Here is a 17,599-nt window from a genome sequence, read left to right as displayed (position 1 = left end):
GTTATGTGTTGGTTGAGGTTGTGTAATTTGCTTATTTTATTGCTCTTATTGTTGGACTGTGGGTGACGAAATCTCGTCCAAAAGACTTGTCTTTTGGATGACAAATAAAGATATCCTGAATTCTGGATCCTAAATGTGCGCATTTATTCCACCAGACACCAAATATGTCTATAAATAAATTGATTATATTCAAGAGCATTCTGGCTATTATTGACATAATTTTGATATAGAAAAATATCAAATGCATCACGTGCTTGATAATTAAAAACAAAATTAACCCGGTTTAATTAGTTTATACAATTATGTGCAGCTAATCCCAATCATTTTCCGTGTCACTTGCAGTTTCATTAAATATAAATTTAGCATTTGCTGGCGTTGCTGCTCGTAAACCTTTTAGCCTAACTCCTATTATTTACCCTTGAGGATCTCATCATTTTCCCGACCCTGGCCAAACGCAAATTGGAGGAAAAGGACCTCATATTTCGCTTGGGCAGCTTACAACCCAGCGGTGTGAATATTGATTCCTCTCATTTAAAGTGGCCCTTGCATTGCCTCCGTCTCATTGTCCCTCCCCCACCCTAATGGGCCTCGTAGTTTCCCTGTCGTCCTGTGTAGTGTCACTGTTCGTTATCACGTTTCCACAGCAATCAATGGACTGGACCATTGTGGGGTCCGCCTTTCCTTGATCATCGATGCTGGCTTTTTTGGGTTATTTTCATACCTTTTATTAATTCGTTCTTTGCACCTTTCCCTTACCTCTAGTTTCCTTCTTCCCTGACTCTCCGTCTGAAGAAGGCTTCGGTTTCGAAACATCACCAATTCATTTTCTCCGGGGATGTTGCCTGACCAGTTGAGTTACTCCAGCATTTTGTGTATAGTTTCTAAAATTACCTATCTGTTTTCGATGGGAATAACGATAAGGGACTACGGTACTCTCTCCTACTCACTTTCATGGAACCCAAAGGCAGCGAAGGCAGCGCTTCCTGTGGATCCCTTCGCTGGTGGGGAAAATCGCATTTGTAATGTTGCGAATACTACAATGTCTGCCATTCTCAGTAAACTTCTTCATTCCCGGTCGTTCAAGTTGCCGAATGGGGTCGTGATGCAACACATATTCTAGTACCAGAGACATGGTGCGCAAATGATCATCTTTCCTGATCCCTTTGTCTCACACTTTTTGCGTTTACATCTCTGGCCTTTGTTCAATCATCTACCAATCAAAACCACTCAGTCTATGTGAAAAGTAGAACTAATTTATGAATATTTTGTTTCATAGTGAATATTCAAGCGTAATCCATTTCTCCCATCTGTCACAAAACAATAATTATTCTATTGAAATGGATCATGGCGGCTACCTGAAAATTTAATGGGCCACGGGTGAGATTTGGAAGAGCAGACATATTGCTGTTTCTGACCAACAATGCATTGAACACAACCGACGAATGACTAAAGAAATACATTTTGAGGAATTTCTGCAAATACGTAATATATCTCCAATTCAGACTTACATGATTTGTTATTCTACAGCAAGGTCCATAGGAGTGAAAAACAATTTATTTCTGCAGTAGCGTAGTATTATGTACAATAAGCTAACCATTATAAGCATTAACATCACCGATGGGAATCAGGTAATATATTGAAAAGGGTAAAATAGACTTAGAGATTTCCTCGTATATTTGTTACATTTCATCTCAGTAATTTTGACAAATTTTTGGTGGATTTCAAACACATCAGAACAGTATCAGTTATAGAAATTGCTACATATTCTGGATTTTATGAAGACTAAGGGCGTCACAAATTATTGCTTTAGTTCACTCCCACGTGGATCTAAAAATAAACGTCCTCACTGCGGTGGAAATACTTTCTTTTTGGAATGAATCATACCCCTGACGAGCTGCAGCTAATATGAAAGATCAGTCAATCTATTTGTTCCAAAGTCTGTAGCTAATGGATGCAATCACGTGATATCAAAGTGTTACCAGAGGCTTCCGATCTGTATAAGTAAAGCATTATTTTGTGGTTCAGGCAGATTAACGGGCGGAGCAGCATCTCATCTCTTAAAATATGGAGAGACCGGTCATTTTACAGATTGGAAGAATTCACTACCCTATTCTAGGAATAATTGGTGTACCTGGTAAGCTATTTAAAATAAGGTAAAATATTTATTACTTGCAATATTTATTACTCTGTCTACAATGCACCTCTCTGTTGAATTGGTCCATTGATTTGGTGGCTAAATGTCCAACTTCAAACTAACACATATGTGTTCAAGTTGCGTTCAATTGGTCAACGAGAAATGATCTAAGATTTGTTGAATTAATTGAAATAGGCAGATGTATTGTTTCGTGTGTGGCGAATTCATGTTAATGGCCTGTTTGGAGACAAGCGAACTACTCCCAACATACACCTGACGGCTGCTGAAAACACAGAAGGAATGTGTCCTCATACTTGTTTCAATGCAAATAATGGATGCTCCGTCAGAACCGATAAACTTGTAACGCAACGTGGGCACTTTTATTTCACTGCATTCATCATCATCATCATCATATATACACAGCCGGAAACAGGCCTTTTCGGCCCTCCAAGTCCGTGCCGCCCAGCAATCCCCGTACATTCACACTATCCTACACCCACTAGGGACAATTTTTACATTTACCCAGCCAATTAACCTACATACCTGTACGTCTTTGGAGTGTGGGAGGAAACCGAAGATCTCGGAGAAAACCCACGCAGGCCACGGGGAGAACGTACAAACTCCTTACAGTGCAGCACCCGTAGTCAGGATCGAACCTGAATCTCCGGCGCTGCATTCGCTGTAAAGCAGCAACTCTACCGCGGCGCTACCGTGCCGCCCTACTGTAAAATTCAAGGACTTCTCAAACCAGCAAACACAGCTGTCTGATTGGCTGTATTTCCAAGAAGGTGGAACAAGAATTTCGCACCTAGTCCACGCGGCTGCATATCAAGATAATAACCAGACTCCAACACCGCTCCAATAGTAACAGGATTGGAACAAATTACCTCCTCTTTCTCATCCAGTCGGAGTTTGGCTTCCACCGAGAATAATGTGCAAGAAGCTTTTTCACTGAAATGCTTTAAGCCAACAAAAACAGTATTTTTTTAATCGCATCATTAAGCACAGCCCAGACAAGAATTCATTTTGGTGCAACTTCAAGCGATTTTTCAAGCCATAACACTACTATGGATTGAGATCTATAGGCGATGTTTATCAGATGATCACATGCCTATATATTTGCAGCAGATGGGGTCTCGATATTATGTATTATAGTCATAGAGCCATAGAGTCATAAAGTAATACAGTTTGAAAACAGGCCCTTCGGACCAACTTCCCCACACTGGCCAACAATATCCCAGCTACATTGGTCTCACTTGCCTGCGCTTGGCCCAAATCCTTCCAAACCTGTCCTATCCATTTAGTTGTCTAAATGTTTCTTAATCGATGGGATGGTCCCAGCCTCAATTACCACCTCTGGCCGCTTGTTCTGTACATCCACCACCCTTTGTGTGAAAAAGTTACCCCTCGGATTGCAATTAAAATTTTTCCCCCTCACCTTGAACCTATGTCATCTGGTCCTCGATTCCCCTACTCTGGGCAAGGGACTCTGTGCATCTACCCGATCTATTCCTCTCATGATTTTGGACACCTCTATAAGATCACCCCTCATCCTTCTGCGCTCCATGGAATAGAGACCCAGTCTAATCAACCTCTCTGTATAGCTCACACTCTTTAGTCCTGACAACATCCTGGTAAATATTTTCTGAACCCTTTGAAGCTGGACAATATCTTTCCTATAACATGGTGCCCAAAACTGAACACAATATTCTAAATGCGGTCTCACCAACGTCTTAAACAACTGCAACATGACCTCCCAACTTCTATTCTCAATACTCTGACTGATGAAGGCAAAAGTTCCATTAGCATTTTTGACCACCTTGCGACGCGACCTGCTCGGACATTTTCAACGTGGAGTTTAGTTTAAACTTTGTGCTTGGATTTGGCAGAACAATTTGCAATTTGTTAATTATCACCCCATTCCCCCCTCCCCATCCGTGTGTTCCAACTCCTTGCGCAAACATTTATCTTGGTATCCCGACCTTCCCTCCCATCTTATTCCCCCATTCTGTTCCCTTCCTCATCACCCGTCATTTGGCTTTATATTTCAGTCTTCTCTTCTTATCTGACATTCTTTGGTCTGTTTTCACCGCTTGCCTCTCTCTTCCCACACCCTTCAGCCCCAATTTACCCGTATCCTAATATCAATTGGCAAGACCTGTCCTGCTCCCATCTCCGTTTACCAGCTTTCCATTTCTTACTACTATCAGTCTAAAGAAGGGGCCTGATCCGAAATGTCGCCAATCCATTCACTCTCCAGATGCAGCCTGACTCGCTACATTTTGCAAACAATTATTACCTGCTTATTGTGTGTTTTCAGGTTTGGCTCGTCTGAAAAGTTAGGGCCGATAGGATCCATAGCAACCTGGCAAATTTGATCAAAAATGGATTGGTAGTGACATGCAGGTGGTGCGAGGTTGTTTTCTGCTTGGTACGCTGTCGCTGGCGTAGCATCGTATGGATCAGTTGAAGCCATGTTGATGTTAACGACACGCATAAACGAGTTGGATGTTGAAATGAGTTTTGTGGAACTAGAGAAATAGGTAATCAAGTTTGAAGATCACATATTTGTGGCGAGGAAAATTGCTTTCATGCGTCAGCATGATATTGATCATGCAGGAAGTTGGGTGGGAGCGATGTAGTTAAGTGTATGGTCGTATATATCCATGTACGAAGACATAGTAAGTTCCAGATTTTATCAATATGTTTAAGGAGGAGATGGTGCTTAATGTGGCCGGCCACACATGCCTGCTTCCAAAACCCGATGTCAGGATTTTCCTGTATTTTTATATTTACGATAGGAAACCATGGCTTGAAAGCCGTGGGCAGACACGGGGACAAGGCGGTTCACTGTGGCCTGTATTCCTCAATACTTCAAAGTATTATTGAACTATAAAAAGCAAATTCAAATAGTCATAAATGGGCACAGTGGCGCGGTTAGTGGAGCTGCTGCCTGATTGTGCCGGAGACCCGGGTTCATCCTGAGCTCGGCTGCTGCATCTGTGGGGATTTCACATTCTGCGTCTCACCGCGTGGCTAACCTCAGATATTTTATTTTTTTATATTTCAGATACAGCGCGGAAACAGGCCTTTTCGGCCCACCAAGTCCGAACCGCCCAGTGATCCCCGCACACTAACACTATCCTACACACACTAGGGACATTTTTTACATTTACCCAGTCAATTAACCTACATACCTGTACGTCTTTGGAATGTGGGAGGAAACCGAAGATCTCGGAGAAAACCCACGCAGGTCACGGGGAGAACCTACAAACTCCTTACAGTACAGCACCCGTAGTCAGGATCGAACCTGAGTCTCCGGCGCTGCATTCGCTGTAAAGCAGCAACTCTACCGCTGTGCTACCGTGCCGCCTGTTTCTTCCTACATCCTGCTCCTGTTTCTTCGTACATCCATCCACATCCAAAGCCGTGCGGGTTTGTACGTTAATTGGTTTCTCTAAAATTGGTTCCAGTGAAAGTGGACAGCATAGAACTGGTGTTGCGGGGATACATGGGTGGGGGGCTTATTTCCATGCTGTATTTCCGAAACTTTTGTTTAGAATATTCAAATCACTAGTTACTTAGCACACATTCAACATCTGGAAACAGAGAAATCTATACGCATTAAAGGGGGAAAAATGTATGACCTGCATTTACTTTATCCAAAAAAAATTCTGGTGTTGAATTTTGCGTGCAATATACATATGTTAGCTATCACCAGCGGAGAGCACCGTGTCTGACGTGATCTTGATTTCAAACGACTCCTCGGTTAATTTCAAACAAAGACCTAAAGTGCGGGATTAACTCGGGCAGCGTCTCTGGAGAATAAGGATACATTCGCTTATCTCGTATTACATACACTGCAAATGGCTCGATTGTAATCAAGTATTGCCTTTCTGCTGACAAAATAGCACGCAATGAAAGGCTTTTCACCCTACCTCGGTTCACGTGACAATAAACTAAACTGAACTGGATGAGTGAGGTGTTGGGTCGCGACCCTTCTTCAGAAAGTTTACAGTAGAGGAGGGGGAAGAGGAAAGGAAAGCGAGAAAAGAGGAGGGGCAGGGTAGAGCATGGACGTTGATAGGAAGAACAGAAGCGTCTCGTACCAAATAACATTATTAATATACATTTGTTTTATGCAGCAAATCTGTTGGCAATGGTCATCTTGTTCCGAGGAAACTGCGGTCTCTCCAAATGCATCACTCGTTACCTGCTGGGAATGGCTGTCGCTGACTTGATGGTTATTACATTTGTTGTAATTTTATATGAGATTATTAATGCATATTTTTCACATTCATTCTTCAATCACACCACTATGTGCAGATTTATTCTGACCATGATTTTTATTTGCCTGGACTGTTCCGTGTGGCTCACTGTGGCTTTTACTTTCGATCGATTTATTGCTATTTGCCATCAAATGCTGCGAGCAAAATATTGCACTGAAAATAATGCGACTATTGTGATAGCTGTGGTGTTTTGTGCAAGCATTGTGGAAAACATTCCGTACTATTTTATATACCAACCTCGAGAGGTAGTTAATGGAGTTGAGTGGTCGTGCTATGTAAAATCAAGCTTCTACACATTACCAATTTGGGCGGCATTTCTGTGGCTGGAAACTATTTTGAGCCCATTTGCACCCTATGTTTTGATCTTGCTGCTTAATTCCCTGACCATCAGGCACATTATACTGGCTAATCGAGTAAGGAGCGGATTGCGTGGAAACAACAGTACTGCGAAATACACTGACCCAGAGATGGAGAACCGCAGAAAATCCATCGTTTTGTTGCTCGCCATATCTGGCAGCTTTATTCTCTTGTGGATGGTTAATTTGATATGTTACATATACGTACAATTTACTGACACGCAATTTTTGGAAGCAAGTTACAATGAGCCCTTCACAGTTGCTGAGTTATCAGGGTACATGTTGAATTCTTTGAGTTCTTGCACGAACACCTTCATTTATGCTGTATCCCAGAGAAAATTCAGAGAGGAACTGAAAAACATGATCATATGGCCCATGGTTCTTGTTGCCAAAGTAACCAACTACATTAAATGATGCACCGAATATTTTTTCGAATTTACAAATATAATTGCGTTGAACAATATTGAACAAAATTAAACGGGAGTTGCGTGCACGTAATGAGATCTACAAATGCACCAACTGTGTCTCGAAGTTGTGTAAACTTCCAAAGAGCAGACAGCGCAGAATGAAACTACTTATGAGATTTAGTTATTTGCATAGATGTGTGGATAGGAAAGGTTTGAAGGGTGATGGGACAAATAGAGTTAGAGAAGTAGAAGGCAGGGAAACGGGCTGTTGAACCAGACATGTTGCTGCTGATCAAGATACCCCATCGAAACCAATTCCAAATGCCCGCGTATCGCCCATATCCCTGTAAATATTCCCTGCCCGAGTTCCTGTCCAAACATATTTTAAATGTCGTTATTGTACCTGCGTCAACTACCACCTCTGGGAGCTTGTTCCATATACCCACCGCACTCTGAGTGAAAACGTTGCCGCTCAGGTCCCTATTATTTCTCTTCTCAACTTAAAGGTATGAACGTTTGGTTCTTGATTCCCCTCCTCTGGATAAAAAACTCTGTGCATTCACTCTGTCGTTTTCACTCAGGATTGTGTACACCTCAATCAGAAAATCCCTCATCATACTGTGTTCCAAGGAATGAAATCGCAGCCTATCCAACCTATCCGTATAGATCTTATAACTCTACTTTACACTCTTTCCACACGAATAAACTAATCAGTAGCAGGTTGATCAAAACTGAACTCGAAACGCAATCTCAAAGACGTCGTGTACAACGGCACAATACAGTCCAAACATTTTTACTCAATACCCTGACCGATGAAGGCCAATTGTACCAAAACCATAATTTACCACAGGAAGCCTTTGACAAGACATCTGGTAGAGAAACGTGGCCTGGAATGGTATCTGGGCCAAACCCAAGCATGTGGGATAATCATAGAGTGGTATGGGCAAGTTAGGCTTCGTGTTGCATGACTCCATGACTGTAAACTGAGATGCGAAGAAACTTTTTCAGCCAGAGAGTTGTGAATTTAAGAAATTCTCCGCCATAGAAGTCAGTGGAGGCTAATTCACTGGATGAATTTAAAAGCGAATTAGATAGAGCGCTAGGGGCTCGTGGAATCAAACGATATGGGGAGAAGGCAGGCACAGGTTACTGATTGTGGATGATCAGCCGTGATCACAATGAATGGCCTCAAAGAGCCAAATGGCCTCCTCCTGCACCTATTCCCTATGTTTCTATGTTTCTATAAATGGGACTAGCCCAACGTGCCAACTTGGTCAGCGTGGACGAGAGGGGCCGAAAGACAAATGTCCTTGTTGAGAAGCTCTATGATTATTAATCTATGACTCTACCTAGATGTACTTCGGTCCAGCCCTCAGCGCGGATGTCTATCCCCATTTTCCTTAGCTATTCAAGCTCTTCCTCGAACCAGCTTAGCACTGTGGGCCAAACAGACCTGCAAGTCTCACACCATCTGTCAATGCCGAGAGCCTGGCGGTGCTCCGACGATGCGAAGGTTTCGGCGTGGAATTCATCCAGTACGATTGTGACAACTCATTAGTACGAAAAAAAGATTGCATTTTTCAAAATATCTTTGATAATCAGGAACAATTATCTATGTCACTTTCTATATTTTCTGACTAGGTTTATCCCCCGCTCTTAGACCCAGAGGGAATGGACCGCCTTAGAAATAGCTTAATGTATACATTATATTAAACACGCATTTTAGATAGAATTATGATGCACTGGAAGTTAACCTATTAACCCATTCTAAATGTGCGCGTTTACTCCACCAAGCACCAAACATGTCTATAAATACATTTGTTATATTCAAGAGCATTGTAGCTATTTTTGACATAATTTTGATGTAGAAAAAAACATCAAATGCATCACGTGTTTGATAATTAAAATCAACATTAATCCGGGTTAATTCGTTTATAAAATTATGTGCAGCTAATGCCAATTATTTTCCGTGTCACTTGCCGTTTCAATCAGATATGAATTGAGCTTTGCTTAAGTTGCTGCTCTGAACCTTTTTGCCAAACTGGAGGACCTCATCGTTTTCCCTAACCAGGCCAAACACAAATGCAAGGAACAGCAGCTCCTATTTCGCTTGGGCAGCTTACAACCCAGCGGTATGACTATTGATTCCTCTCATTTACAGTGACCCTCACATTGCCTCTCTCTCTTTTCGGGGAATGGCCATAGGGGATTACTGTACTCTCCGCATACTCCCGTTCATGGAACCCAAAGTTCCATCTTTCAATTAATGTTCCAAAATACCCTTGCATTTACTGTATATACTCTCGTATTTTTGACCTCGCAAAATGCATCACATCCCATCCAATATTTCGTTTTTTTGGGCTTCAATGTACCCAGCCAGAGAGTCATGGAGTCACAGTCATAGATTCAAGGAGTCATACCACGTGGAAACATGGCCTTGAGCACAATCTGCCGATAATGACCACAATAACTCATCTACATTAGTCTCGTCTCCCTGCATTAGGGCCAAATCGCTGTGCACGTGCAAGAATGGAACGTAACGTTCCGAACCGTATACACAATTCCCGGTAAATGAAGGGAAGCATGCCGTACAATGCCATCAGCTTCCTTATACAAATTGCAGAGATACATAGAATCAGATTCATGCAGCACATGCCTTTCGGCCCATCTAGCCCATGTCGACCTTATTTACTCTAGTCCCACCTGTCCGTGTTTTCCCAATATCCTTCTAAATATTTCCTATCCATGTATCTGTCCAAATGTGTTAAAAATGTTGTTATAGTATCTGCCTCATGTACCTCTCCTGGCAGCCAATCCATATACCCATCACCCTCCGTGTGAACAGGTTTTCCTTCGCGTGCCTATGAAATATTTTACTCGCACCTTCAACCTGTGACCTCTTGCTCTTGATTCCCCGACTGTGGGTAAAATACTCCATGTATCCAGCATATCGTAATCATAATCATAATCATAATCATAATCATACTTTATAAGCCAAGTATGTTTTGCAACATACGCTGAATTTGATTTGCCACATAGTCATACCAATAAAAAGAATTAAGACACACAAAATAGATTTAAACATAAACAACCACCACAGTGACTCCTCCACATTCCTCACAGTGAATGAAGGCGAAATAAAAGTTCAATCTCTTCCCTTCTTCGTTCCCCTTTGTCGGGGGCCTCGAGCCTTCCGTTGACGGGACGATCTTGCCTCCCACAGCCGGCGGTCGGGCCCTCCACGTAGGGGCGATCAAGCTCCCGCATCGGGGCATCTCAGCTCCCCGCGCCGGGCGATCAGACCCCGGGACGGGGCTGGTTGAACCTTCTGCGACTTTGGAGCTTCCCGACATCAATCTCCACCCGAGACTGCGAGCTCCTCGATGTTGAAATCCACAGGCCGCGGTTGGATCGTCGATCCCGTGCAAGAGGTCGCAGGCTCGGATGGTAAGTCCACGGCCCCGCGGTGGGGCTCAATGTCAGTCTCGAGCAAATCCGCCAGTTCCACGATGTTAGGCCACAGAGTGACCGGTGACACGATCTGGAAAATTCGCATCTCCAGCAAGGTAATTTATTGCTCTCATTACCTTATTCACGTCAATAAGATTATCCCTCATTTTCCTATGCTCCAATGAATAAAGTCCAAGCCTGTCCAACCTCGCCCGATAACTGAGGCCCCAAGTTCTGCCAATACACTCAGAAATCTGAAATTGCTTTCCTTCCAGCTTAACAACATCTTTCATACACACTGTGAAGGCCCTGCCCTGGGTCGACTTCCAAAAATGCAAAACCTTGCACATATCCACATTAAACTCCATTAACTATTACCCCGCCCACTTACCCAACGGATTAAAATCTTACTGTAATTGTTGCTAACCATTTTGAAAACCACCTACGTTAACATCTAATCTGCAAACCTACTCATAATGTTTTCCAGATTCTCATCAAAATGTTAATGAAATCACAAACCGGTACCGGGGTTCAGTGCCGATCCCTAAGGCACGCCATTAAACAGAGCCCACCCGTACGATAAACCAGCTTCTACAATCACCCTCTGCTTCCTTCCATGACGCAAATTCTCCATTCCGTTCGCTAGCTCTCCTTGGATCCCATGCGTTCTATCCTTCCAATGCAACCTACCGTGCGGAACCTCATCAAATTCCTTGCTCGATTTTGGTTTGTTCTTCACAAAATCAAATCAGATTCCATCGACACGATCTCCCACGTACAAGGAATGGTGACTATCCCTAATTCGCATATATATCTTATGCTTCCGAATACCTCTAGTAACCTGCCTTCTGGTCTAGAGTTCCGAGGCATTACTTTGCAGACCTTCTTAAACAGATACAGAACAGTAGCCACACTCAGGAATTCCACAACCTCACCCGTAGAAACATAGAAAAATAGAAACATAGAAAATAGGTGCAGGAGGAGGCCATTCGGCCCTTCGAGCCAGCACCGCCATTCATTGTGATCATGGCTGATTGTCACCAATCAATAACCCGTGCCTGCCTTCTCACCATATCCCTTGATCCCGCTACCCCTAGAGCTCTATCTAACCCTCTTTTAAATTCATCCAGTGAATTGGCCTCTACTGCCTTCTGTAGCAGAGAATTTCACAGTTAATGATGATTCATGTACAATATATCTCAGTATGGCATCTGCTCTTTCTGTTCTTATTTCGTACAGTGTCCTCCGATGTACCTGATCAGGCACAAGATAATTAGGTGCCTTCATTCGCTTTAGGACGGTCAGCATGTCCTCGACTGTAATACTGCCTGTCCTCAAGACACTTCCATTAACTGTCCAGAGATCTCCAAGTTCCATGTCTTTCTCTATGGTCAAAACAGAGTTGAAATACTCATCGAAGTCAGGCCACAGGAACTTGTATCGCTATGGATCTCTGTTCACCAATTGTTCTGTGGCCCCTACATATACCGCTGACGTCCGACTTCTATTTAGCTCCCTAAAACTGTATCACTTCGGAGTTGTTAGCGTCCAATGCCATTCAAATCAATTCACGCATTCAATTGTACGCTCAGATTTCCCTCATATTTATTTGATGTGCTGTAGACACGGTCAGATCATAGCTTTTCAAGGGCGTTAAAAGTGTGAAACGTGCTCAATGGTCATAGGTACCGACAACGGAGTAAGGAAATTGTTACTTGCAGCAGCCTAACATGGCCAGGAACGCAATACACAAAACAATATAAACATTATAATAAAAAATACAGTCACATAATACCTGTAATACTAATGCAAAACAAAAACCCAACCCTCAGTCCTTAGTGTAACAATAGAAAGTCCAAAATACTTTCAAGCTGCTGCGGTTAGTGATGTGAAGTGAGCCGGACAGTTGTTGGGAAGAAGCTATTCTGGAATCACGCGGTCATGATTTCATGCTCCGATCGGAGGCTTGAAATGAGAACGTGGCGGGGATGGAGTGGGTCTTTCATGATAGCCTAAGTCTGTTCTGAGGCAGTACTTCCCAGAGATCCCCTCGATAGCGGGGAAAGTTGAATTTGTGATGCTGCGGCCAGTGTCCGCCATTCTCTGTAAACTCCTTCGTTCCTGTGCGCTCAAGGTGCTAAATGGGGTCGTAATGCAACACATATGTCTCATACTCGAGGCGTGATGTGCAAATTATCATCTTTCCTTCCCTCTTTGTCTCACCCTTTTGCATTTTAATCTCTGGCCTTTGTTCAATCGTCCGCCAATCAAAACCGCCGCGACCCTGTATCCACCTGTGACTTGCCCGATTTTGTCTCTCCCCGCTCCCCGTCCCCCGCCCCCCGCCCACTCACTGCAACCAGTCTGAGGTCGGGTCCTGACCCGAAATGTCGCATATTTATATTCCCTAGGGATGCTCCCTGACCCACAGAATTACTCCAACACCGTGTCCACGCGAAAAGTAAAAAGGATTTATGAATCATTTGTATCATAGAGAATAGTCAAGCACAATCAATTTATGTATCATCTGTCTGTGAAACAGAAGCTATCCTACTGAAATGGACCATGGTGGCGACCTGCAATTTCACTGGGCCTACGGTGCGATTTGCAAGAGCGGGCATATTGCTGATTCTGATCAACAATTCATTGAGAACAACCCTCGATGACTAAAGGAATAATTTTTAAGGGTTTTCTCCGATTACGGAATATAGCACCAATTCAGATTTACAAGATTTGTCATTCTACAGCAAGGTCCATATGCGTGAAAAACAATTCCTATCGACAATAGCGTAGTATTGTGTAAACGTTCACTACGTACAGGCATAAATATCACCGATTGGAATCAGAGTGTAGTCCTCACAAAATATCTTGAATAATGAAGATAGTAACTATCGCATAATAGAGGTTGCAAGGTCTGCGTTTTACTTTTTATCTAAGTCATTTGCACAAATATGGAGTGGATTTGAAATACTTTAAAAATGCCCTAAAAAGGCAAACCCTCGCCAAATATAAAAATGCTACATGCTCTGCCGTTGCCAGCCTATCACAAATTCTTGTTATACTTGATATTTACGTGGATCTAAAAATAAACGATCTCCTTGTGGTGTAAACATTTTGTTTGGAATGAATCAAACCCCTGATGAGCTGCAGCCAATCGGGCTCAGGCTCACCTGTTTGTTTCAATGTTGCAGCAAATGGATGCAATCACGTGATATTCATGTGTCACCAGAAGCTTCTTAAGTGTATAAATAAGGCATTATTTTGAGGTCCAGGTAAATTCACGAGCGAAACAGCATCTCGTCCCCGAAAATATGGAGAGACCAGTAATTTTGCAGATTGAAAGAATTTATTATCCTATTCTTGGAACAATTGGAGTACCTGGTAAGCTATTTAAAACCAGGTAAAACATATTCTGTTGAGCAAGTTAAATGTGCAACGTTTCCTCCGGCTGCAATGTGCGTGTCTGTTGAATTGAAGCATTGCCTTCGGGGGGCAAAAAGGTTCAACTTCAAATGAACTCGTATGTTTTCAAGTTGTGTTGAATTGATCAAAGTCAAATGATCTAAAGTTAGTTGACTTAATTGAAATAGACAGATGCCCAGTTTCCTAAATGGCGAATTAATATTAATGGCGATCTGCAGATGCTGGTTTAAACCGAAGATAGACACAAAATGCTGGAGTAACTCTAACTTGTACGAAGTTTAATATTAATGGCTTATTTGTAGATAAGTGAACCACTCCCAAAATACGACGGACGGCTGTTGTCTTCATACTTGTTACAAAGCAAAGAATGGATGGTCTGTCGCCTCCGATAAATTTGTAACGCAACGGTGAACTTTTATCTCGCTGCATCCACCTTAAATTCAAGGAGTTCTCAAACCAGCAACAGACCTGTCTGATTGACTGCATCCAAAGCAGCTGAAACACGGGGCTGCACATCAAGATAATAACCAGACTGCAAGACCACGTCGATATCAATATTGTTCTTGGTTATTAACGAGATCGGAGGAAATGTCCTCCTCTATCACATCCCGACGGATTTTATCTTCCACCGAGAATAATGTGCGAGGAAGTCTTTAATGGAAATACTTTATTCCAAGAAAAACAATTCATTTTATTCGTAACGTCCAGCTCAGTCCTGCGACGAGAGTTCACTTTGTTGCACTTGAAGCGCTGCTTCAAGCCAAACCACAGCTGTAGGCTGAGATATACAGGAGACCTTTACTACATGCTCATGTGCCTCTACCGTTGCAGTACAAAGGAAGGGAAAGGAGAAGAGTTTTGCGTGAAGGACGCAGGTGACAATCAATAGATTCAAGCCGCTGAAGTCGTTGCATGTCTGAGGCTCGTTTGCAGAGATGAGATTGAGTAATTTCAATTTACGATGGAGAAAGATTTAGTAACCAGAGAAATCATGGCGGGGCGGTGAAAATATGGACCATTTTATCGTCCAATAGAACATAGTGAATAAAACATCGAAAAGCACAGAGCAGAAACAGACCCTTCGGCCCACAATATCTATACCGAACATGATGCCATAATAAACTAATCTCCTCAGCCTAGGGTGCACAAAATTATGAAGGGCATACATAGTTCAAATAATGGTAGACTACCTCCTTAGCAAAGATGACCATCGACCAAAGGACACGGGTTTAAGGTAAAGGATGAAAGGCTTAAAGAGAAAGAGAGAGAGAGGTGGGGGAGGGTTGGGGGGGGGGGGAGGATGGGTTGAAGAATAATTATTTTATCCACTACATGGTTGAACTCTGAAATGCACTAACCGAGGGATTGTTAGAGGCGGGGATACTCCCAATTTTAGGTATGTCTGTGAACACGTGAAGCGTCACAGCATACAAGGCTACGATAAACTGTTCTACAAGCTGGAATAGGGTTCGTTCGAGGTGGATACTTAATGACTTACACGGACGTAGTGAACTGCAGGGAGTGCCGAAGACGCTTGGTACTGAACCGTTACCTCTGCTCGCATGCTCACGTCTGCTGTGTGATCAGCTGATCGTTTCCAGCAAATTCTATTTTGAATTTAGTTTGCTCGCACGCTCTCGCTGGATTTTTTTCAGTAGATGTTGTAGCCGTGCGAATGTCGTTCAGTCCCTTCGACTTGCATCAATCGTTTGCACGGATAGGTTGTTTGAATGTAACCATTTATGTCGCTGCACGTTCCTTGGAGGACATTCTTGGGAACATCATAGAGGCAACTTTATACAAGCCTGAATCATTTGCATCAGTAATCGGCTATTTTGAGAGCAAGAGTCCCATATCTCCCCATCATCCATGTCAATGTGTTAATATCAGTAATGTTATTGACCAATAATAACACGTTAAAAACTGTATTGTATGTATCAGCATGGTGGCTCCTAAAATATTAATGTTTCCGAAAACTACGTTTTATATTCAAAAAAAATTCTGCTCAAGACCAAATTTGACCTCTTTTCAAACAACTCTTTCACAAGAACTGTTCCGGCAGTCCCAATTATAGTACATAAAAATTAATTATTTGTCGTAGATGGGCACAAAATTCTGTAGTAACTCCACGGGACAGGCAGCATCTCGGGAGAAAAGGAATGGGTGGGGTTCCGGGTCGAGACCCTTCTTCGGCTTGTGAGTCTGGGGAGCGCGGGACACAGAGATATGGAAATATTGAGTGTGAAAATATAGATCAAAGGGGACGTTGATCAAGGAAATGTAGAATGGTACGCTGTTAGCTGAGGGGAAAGTGACAACGAGTCCTAAAATCAGTAATACTTAATCAGGAGGACAGTGGAACTAGTCGGGGAACTAAGATGGGGATGGGGTAGGGGCCGGAGAGAGAGGGAAAGCAAAGCTTATTTGAAGTTAGAGAAATCAATGTTCAATATGTAAGCTATCCAAGCGAAATATGTGTCCTTGTTCCTCAAATTTGTGATAGCGTTGTTCAAATATAACCCCGTATGCCCCCAGAAAACGGCACCTTCCTGATCTCAGATTGTGACGAAGGGCGAAGGTGATGCCTGGTAGGGACGGCAACACTTTGCAACAAGCGAACCTAGTGACATTTAGAACCGTAATTGTGTTAGCAAGTTGCAATTGGCACCGCACAGGAACCGGAATGTTAGAAATAATACAACGTTGAGGCATGCTCAACGTGGAGTTTTGTTTAGACGTGATGCTTGGAACTAGCAGAACAATTTTCTAATTTTAAGTAACACCCCCTTTCCACCCCTCCTATTCGTGTGCCCCCAATACCATGCGCAACCATTTCCCCACTTTCCCAAGTTTGTTTCCCCCACTTCCCCCATCTTGTTCCATTCTAACAATATCGCTCCGGTTGGCTTTGCATTTAATTCCGCTTCTCTCCTCATCTGACACTTTTTGACTCGTTTTCAAATCTAGCTTTTGTCCACCTACGTGCCACTGACACCCACCCCCCTCTCCCCACCTCCCGTTACTACCTATCACAGAGTCACATAGTCATAGAGTCAAATTGCCCACACCGGCCAACATGTCCCGGCTACACTAAGCACACCTGCCTGCGTTTTGCCCATATCCCTTTAAACCTGTCTTATCCATGTACCGGTCTAATTGTTTCCTAAACGTCGCGATAGTCCCTACCTCAACTACCTCCTCTGGCAGCTCGTTCCGTTTACCCACCTCCATTTGTGTGAAAAGGGTACCGCTTAGATTTCTTTACAATCGTTTCCCCTTCACCTTAAGCCCATGTCTTCTGGTCGGTCATCGATTTTCCTGCTCTGGGAAGAGACTCTACATGTACCCGATCCGTTCCTCTCATGATTTTATACACCTCTATCACATGATCCATCGTCCTCCTGCGCTCCATGGAACCGAGTACCTGTCTACTCAACCTCTCCGTATAACTCAGACTCTTGAGTCCAGGCACCATCCTCGTAAATCTTCTCTGTACCCTTTCCAGCTTGACAACATCTTTCCTGTAACGTGATACTCAGA

At 43.1% G+C, this 17,599-nt stretch overlaps 1 protein-coding gene across 1 annotated transcript; it reads left to right on the top strand.

The window, feature by feature from the left end:
• Window positions 1-6,356: 6,356 nt before the first annotated feature.
• Window positions 6,357-7,193, top strand: LOC144591803 (G-protein coupled estrogen receptor 1-like). Its single transcript, XM_078395826.1, has one exon. The coding sequence runs from the start codon at window positions 6,357-6,359 to the stop codon at window positions 7,191-7,193; it is 837 nt and encodes a 278-aa protein (XP_078251952.1).
• Window positions 7,194-17,599: the final 10,406 nt, after the last annotated feature.

The sequence above is a fragment of the Rhinoraja longicauda genome, unplaced genomic scaffold (genome assembly GCF_053455715.1).
Source record: "Rhinoraja longicauda isolate Sanriku21f unplaced genomic scaffold, sRhiLon1.1 Scf002010, whole genome shotgun sequence".
NCBI classification, from domain to species: Eukaryota; Metazoa; Chordata; class Chondrichthyes; order Rajiformes; family Arhynchobatidae; genus Rhinoraja; species Rhinoraja longicauda.
Note: the sequence above shows the minus strand (reverse complement) of the source record. Positions and strands in the feature narration are given on the sequence as shown.

What these genes read in the sequence shown, in the direction of transcription:
- LOC144591803 (XM_078395826.1), top strand. Translation starts at nt 6,357, where the DNA reads ATGGCTGTCGCTGACTTGATGGTTATTACATTTGTTGTAATTTTATAT.